Consider the following 6,450-nt stretch of genomic DNA (forward strand, 5'->3'; position numbering starts at 1 on the left):
AGCTGCTCCCTCTCATCTTCTAGAGACCATTAAACTGTTCCTGCTATCCAGGGAAACAGTAAGTGGAATAGATAATTCTTGTCACTACTGGCATTGTGGTCTGAAAATCACTGTTAGTTTGCAAACCAGCAATTTCCTCTGTATCAGACTCGGTGTTTGGCTATGTGTTTAACATAGCCATTTATAGGCAGGTTTGTAAGGAAGACACACCATCTTTTTGCTTGTCTGTAGCTCGATGATTTCATAAGGAACTGGTATAAAGATTATCCTAGATAGTGTACTGATACACAATATTTTTTTCTGAAGTAGGTAGAATACGTTGCAACATTTTAGGTATTCTTTTATTATTTTTTTCTTCTAGGTTTATTCACACAACTAAATATCTCTTTTTAGAAAGATTTCATAAAGTATGACAGTTCCAGTGAGAAATGGGTGAAGCTTTTACACATCTGTGAAAATTTAGAGAGTAAATATAATTTCTCCATAGCAAAAGAAGACACTATAAAATCAGCAAATGAACAGATTATATATATAAGTTTCATAGGTCACCTCCCTTTGTCATACAAGGGACTGGCTATAGAGTTTCTCATCCTCAAGAGGAAATGTTGTCATTTCTGAGATAACATCTTTCAAGGGCCTGATGTTGCCTAATGCTAAATATAATTAGCAGGTATTCTTTTCCTGACAATTTCAGCTGAAACAGTTTCAGGAGAGGAGAAAGCTACCAAAACAAAGGCTCAAGAAACTCAAGGTTGAATACTGATATTTTCATGGTCTGTAATAAATTGATACAGCCATCAATTGAAATTTCTATGTGAACATGAATGCTTGGATAGGGGTATACAGCTTGTTTTACTAAAACAGTTAATATATTTGTGTATCATTGCCTTTTTCCAGATGCTCCAACATTTGTGTCAAATCAAACCATGTATTACTCTTGGGAAGGCAATCCCATCAATATAAGCTGTGAAGTGCTAGCAAATCCATCTGCCTCAGTTCAGTGGAGAAGAGGAAAATTAGTTTTACCAGTAAAAAATACAACACATCTGAAGACGTACAGTACAGGAAGAAAGCTGATTCTAGAGGTAAGGCTTAAAATGGAAATCAATGTGGTGACATTAGTTAATTTCTTCCTCAGTTTGGCACCATTGAAAGTACTAAAGAGTGCATTTAAGGATAAGACTTATAATTTTATAAATAAAGCTCTCTAAAAAAACCCACAAACTATTTAGGAACTTATTTATCTCCACATTTCTTGTGAGCAGTTAGAAAATTAACCTCATTTGTATGGCTCGTGCTCAGTTTTCCATCTACAGTGAACAAAAATGTAACTTGCATTTCTTGCAAGTAAATAAATACATAAATAAATATAAAACTAAGCCATCAGGTTAATACTAAAAATTAAAGTGACTACCTGGTAGGTGCTTGGTATATGCAAAAAGATTTGTGTGGCTTCAGTCAAGAACAAAGCAGAAGGGTAAAGTGATAATAAACTGCAATTGGCTTTGGTAACAACTGTTTACACACAGAGGCATTGGAAAAATAAGAACTAAGCTCCCTTCTGTCATCTAAGAGGTACGTGTAAGAACAAAACCTGAGAAAGGCAGAAGACAAAGAGTGGACCTTAATTATCTGTTTATTAACTTGACTAAACAGTGAACTACTCAGCAATAGTGTATAGCAAATCATGGTCCTTACTTAATAATTTCACGACAAAGTGTAACCAGTGTCTCCAGCCATGGTCTCACCTGTTACAGGGTCAACATACTGTCTTCCTCCACAGGTGTGGAAGAAGTTAGTTTTCTCCATTTCTATCTAGTATCAGGCTGATGTCTGAGCATAAGCTTCTCAATTGCCATGGGAAAAAAGATTGAGAAGTTATAGGGCTAATCAGAGTGGGGGACCTACTTCAGATCCCAAGCAAGAAGAGTACAGTGCACTGAAAAAAACTACATTTTTTTCGTGAAGTCCAAACAAGTAACTTCGTTTCTTGTAGTAGAGGATATAGATTTAGAGAGACACAGTCTTACTCTTCTTTGAGGGTCATCTTTAGGGTTTTTTTTTATTTTAAGTAAAGCTTAACGACACAAAACATGCTTTACAGTCTGTTGTTCTCTGAGTGCTCTTCCATTCTTCTGTCACCTGAACAGTTGGTCAGGCAAGCTGGATTCCAATAAAGCATTAGTTCCCTGTAGTATCTATTATCTGTTCTGTCTTATATCCTTATTCACCTGAGTTTACAGCTGAGCCACATCCCTTACATCTTCTTTTTCCCCCCTGAATATCTGGTGTATTGAGAATCCTGCAAACAATAAAAAGTAAAATATTATTCTTGCATCATCGATAGGAATCAGCAATTTTCAGACCTTTCATTGCTTATTTCAGTCAAAATATCAGTTTGTGCAAATAGCATCCGTGAAAAAAATGTGAAGTTTATTAGATTTTTTTCTTGTTAAAAGTGAAATTGTAAAGATAAACAATGTCACCAATTTCCATTATTTTATTTCCTCATTTGAATTTGAGAAGGGGGAGTTTAACATGAAAAAGGGTGTATTTAGATCTGTATTTGGAGAATATACTAGATAGGCTGAAGTAAGAAAGCATCTGCATATTGGTTAAGGAGAACATTTTTGCATTTCTGATATTTTTAAAGAACTTTGATATTTGATTAGAAACTAATATTTACAAACTGCATTAATTTTAAAGATTGCTCCCACATCTGACAGTGATTTTGGACGGTATAATTGTACAGCCGCAAACAGAATAGGAACAAGATATCAGGAGTATACACTTGGTCAAGCTGGTAAGTTAAAAAGTTGTTTCCTTTTCTTTAAATATTTTTTCTATTTTAATCAAAACTAATTTCAGACACACTTTTCTCTGTTTATTTTATTCCAATGGAATGTTTGCAGTTAATTTTAATTCTCTAAAAGTTGAGTTGCAATATGAAGTAAAATAAACCAGTTCCCTCAGAATATGAATATTCTTTGGATTTAATTTTAAGGCCTTCTGAAATTTGAAAAAATGGAATAGTCTAACCTTTTTTCCCTTTGCCCTTATTACATTCTATATTTATAGCAGTGTATTTTCATTACTTCAGTGGAGAGACATATGGTTTGCAGGCAGTAAAAACAAGAAAGAATTAGGAAAGTCTTCTTTCCTTTTTCTCCCTGGTATTTGCTTGGTAAACCAAGGATGACAAAAGACTGAAATAATTCAGCAAAAAATTACTATCTTCATTTGCACTTCTAGTTATTTAAAAGCAGAATTTGACCCAGAGTGCTAGATTGAATTAATTTAAGCTCTGAGATGTTCTACAACCAATTGTTACAGAATTTCTGAATATTTTTAAGTCTATCTATTGTCGTTTAGGCAAATATAAAAATAAGACTGTATGTTTGTTCTTTGGCAGAAATAATTATTAACTGAGAGTAAATGAGAGTTTCTTAGCACTTCTTTCAATTATATTTTCTTCTGGAATGGACTAACGCTTGCTCAGCAAACTTTGAGGTCTCCCAACATTTGGACCTACATACTTAGATGATGCAAATTGTTCCAGCTTTAATGACATCTATGGAATTATAATGCAGTTTACACTAACAAAGGTACAACCATACTGAAAGCTATACACCCCTTGTGATCCATTGTTCTGGACCATTTTCATCATGTAACTTTCAGGTCATGCCATACTGCTAGACTGGCTGATACACGTTGAAGGGGACAGGTAGAAAGAAGGTCTTGTATAATTTTTTTTTTCAAAAGTAGGACTTGTATATTTTTTATGATCTTGAATGTTTCAGCTGTAACTTCTGGTTACATTTTTTTTTTAAATAAGAAAGTAAGCTCATGGAGCGCCACTACGAGGACCTTTGGAGGTGCATTGCTGAAATGTGCACATCCAGTCATAGGGAGGCTCTCTTACCCGGCCTAGTGTTTTAATTTTTATAATTTTGCTCAATAGGGTAATTATTTTCTTCTGGTGTCTCAGGAGTTATAAAAAACAGTTGTTTATTAAGAAATTTCTTAGAAGTTGTACACAGCATTGAAAGTTTTTCCCATTACCTCTAAAGGATGGCTTACTAGCACACACTTTTACCGTGAATACTCTACTATTTTTTTGTCTTTGAACAGTGGTCAAAAGAGCTGAGCTTCCTAAGATAGGAAAAGGGGTTTTATTGAGAAAACAGCAGATTTCTATGTGGATGATCTATGTGAAGATCCGTTCCTCCTCATTTTACAACTTTTTGGGGGTATTAGCTGTGTTGCAAATCTGATCTTCCTTTGATAGCTACATGCCACTAATGAGGAATATATTATGTCTTCTTTTTCCATGTAACCATAGTCCCAGCTAAGTCCTAATTTCATACAATACATTCTTTACTTTCCACCTTACAAAACTCTCCCCAATATAAGGACTCACACAATCTAATTCATACCTAAAATAGTTTTATTTTTTTCTGAAAAGACATTCCAGAAGAGAACAGTCTGTAGAATCTTCAGTCATGTTTGTGATCGTTTACCTGGTTGATCCCATTTATTTCAATGGAATTACTTGAACAATTGAATTTCTGTAATAGGGCTAAAATGATGACTGTAGCAGCTCATCAGTACTACATGTGGCATTAAATATGAAAAATGAATACTCCCTGTGACGTTCAAAATTGAGGTAGTAATAGAAAAGCTCTAAGCTTTAAGAAAAAACACAATTAATTTCTATACCAACTATTCTGTCTCTAATTAAGAAATCTCAAGACTTGTAGGAAGTTAGCATTGATTTGAATAGGTAAACTATATCTATTATGTGTATATTACTTTTGCCATCATTTAATTTAGGAAGTAGATTTAGCCCTCGAAAAACCTCAGGACTTGATTTTCTAAATATTCATGACTGGCGTAGGATTTGCAGAGTCACATTAAATTCATCAAATAGAAGGACTGCACGTAGGCCTCTGATTTTAGTCAGTTACATCTATTTCTCTTCAGTAGCATGCTTTCTCTTTGGGGCAACACATGCATGTGTTGATTTGACAGCAGCACTGGTTGTGCCTGTCCTGCTGGGCTAGGTGCTACACTTGTCTCTGGAGTATCATCTCTAAGATTTGTCACATGTGAGGCTTCACCGGAAGGGAAAAGCAGTCAAAGTACCATGTGAAAGCTGCCAGAATAATTCCTCACTTCCTCTCAAAAACAGAAGTCTTGCCACTAGAAGCCTTTCTTAAAGCGATGAACATAAATGGTAAGAGAGGGAAGGAAAAATCCCACTTTCATCCCCCTGGTGTCTTACCTCTCAGGACAGAAAAAGATGAGAAAATAGAACAATTATGGCAATGAAAACAGAGGAACTCAGGTTGTCATTATTGCTGTGCCCTGTTTTTTCATAAAGTTATGTAATCGTGTGAGAGCATCTCAGCAGATATTCTATATCTGCTGATTTTTCTCTTAGATTTGCAAAACAGTGTCCCATCACAATGCATGACACCACATAATGATTATTTTAGCTATGTATTTCTCTCCTGCTTTTATAAATAATTAATTACTTTTAATACAAAGTAATTCTCATTATTAATAGAAAAAAAACCATGATATTTTGGTTATGCATTATATTTCAGCAAATTCTCACGAGAGCCCCTGGAAATGCAAGTGAGAACAAGTAACTCCATACAAGCTATAATCCTGTTTTGGCTTTTTAATACAACTATATCAGAGATGTTACTGATGCCAGTTTTTCAAACAGCTTACTATTCTCTACTTTTGAAACAGTTTGTTTGACATTTTTCAATCAATTCTTCAGAAAATTTGATGAACACTTAAAAAAAAGAGTATTGGAGTTATAAACATAAAAAGGTAAATCAGGGTATATTTAGAATCATACAATCATAGAGTCATTTAGGTTGGAAAAGACCTCTAAGATCATCGAGTCCAACCATTAACCTAGCACTGCCAAGTCCACCACTAAACCATGTCCCTAAGCACCACATCTACACGTCTTTCAAATACCTCCCGGGATGGGGACTCAACCACTTCCCTGGGCAGCCTGTTCCAATGCTTGACACTTTCAGTGAATAAATTTTTCCTAATATCCAATCTAAACCTCCCCTGACGCAACTTGAGGCCATTTCCTCTCGTCCTTTCGCCAGTTACTTGGGAGAAGAGACCGACACCCACCTCGCTACAACCTCCTTCCAGGTAGCTGTAGAGTGCGATGAGGTCTCCCCTGAGCCTCCTTTTCTCCAGGCTAAACAACCCCAGCTCCCTCAGCCGCTCCTCATAAGACTTGTGCTCCAGACCCTTCACCAGCTTCATTGCCTTTCTCTGGACACGCTCCAGCACCTCAATGTCCTTCTTGTAGTGAGAGTCCCAAAACTGAACACAGTATTCAAGGTGCGGCCTCACCAGTGCCAAGTGCAGGGGCACGAGCACTTCCCTAGTTCTGCTGGTCTTCTTGGCCAC

The 6,450-nt window shown here is 35.9% G+C and overlaps 1 protein-coding gene across 1 annotated transcript in view; it reads left to right on the plus strand.

The window, feature by feature from the left end:
- Positions 1–6,450, plus strand: part of NCAM2 (neural cell adhesion molecule 2) — a 156,073-nt gene that overhangs the window by 64,988 nt on the left and 84,635 nt on the right. Inside the window, exons 10-11 of the mRNA XM_009327895.1 lie at positions 898–1,085; positions 2,707–2,803. Of these exons, the coding sequence (XP_009326170.1) occupies positions 898–1,085; positions 2,707–2,803 (285 nt within the window). The remainder of the gene's footprint in view (positions 1–897; positions 1,086–2,706; positions 2,804–6,450) is intronic.

The sequence above is a fragment of the Pygoscelis adeliae genome, unplaced genomic scaffold (genome assembly GCF_000699105.1).
Source record: "Pygoscelis adeliae isolate BGI_AS28 unplaced genomic scaffold, ASM69910v1 Scaffold14, whole genome shotgun sequence".
NCBI classification, from domain to species: domain Eukaryota; kingdom Metazoa; phylum Chordata; class Aves; order Sphenisciformes; family Spheniscidae; genus Pygoscelis; species Pygoscelis adeliae.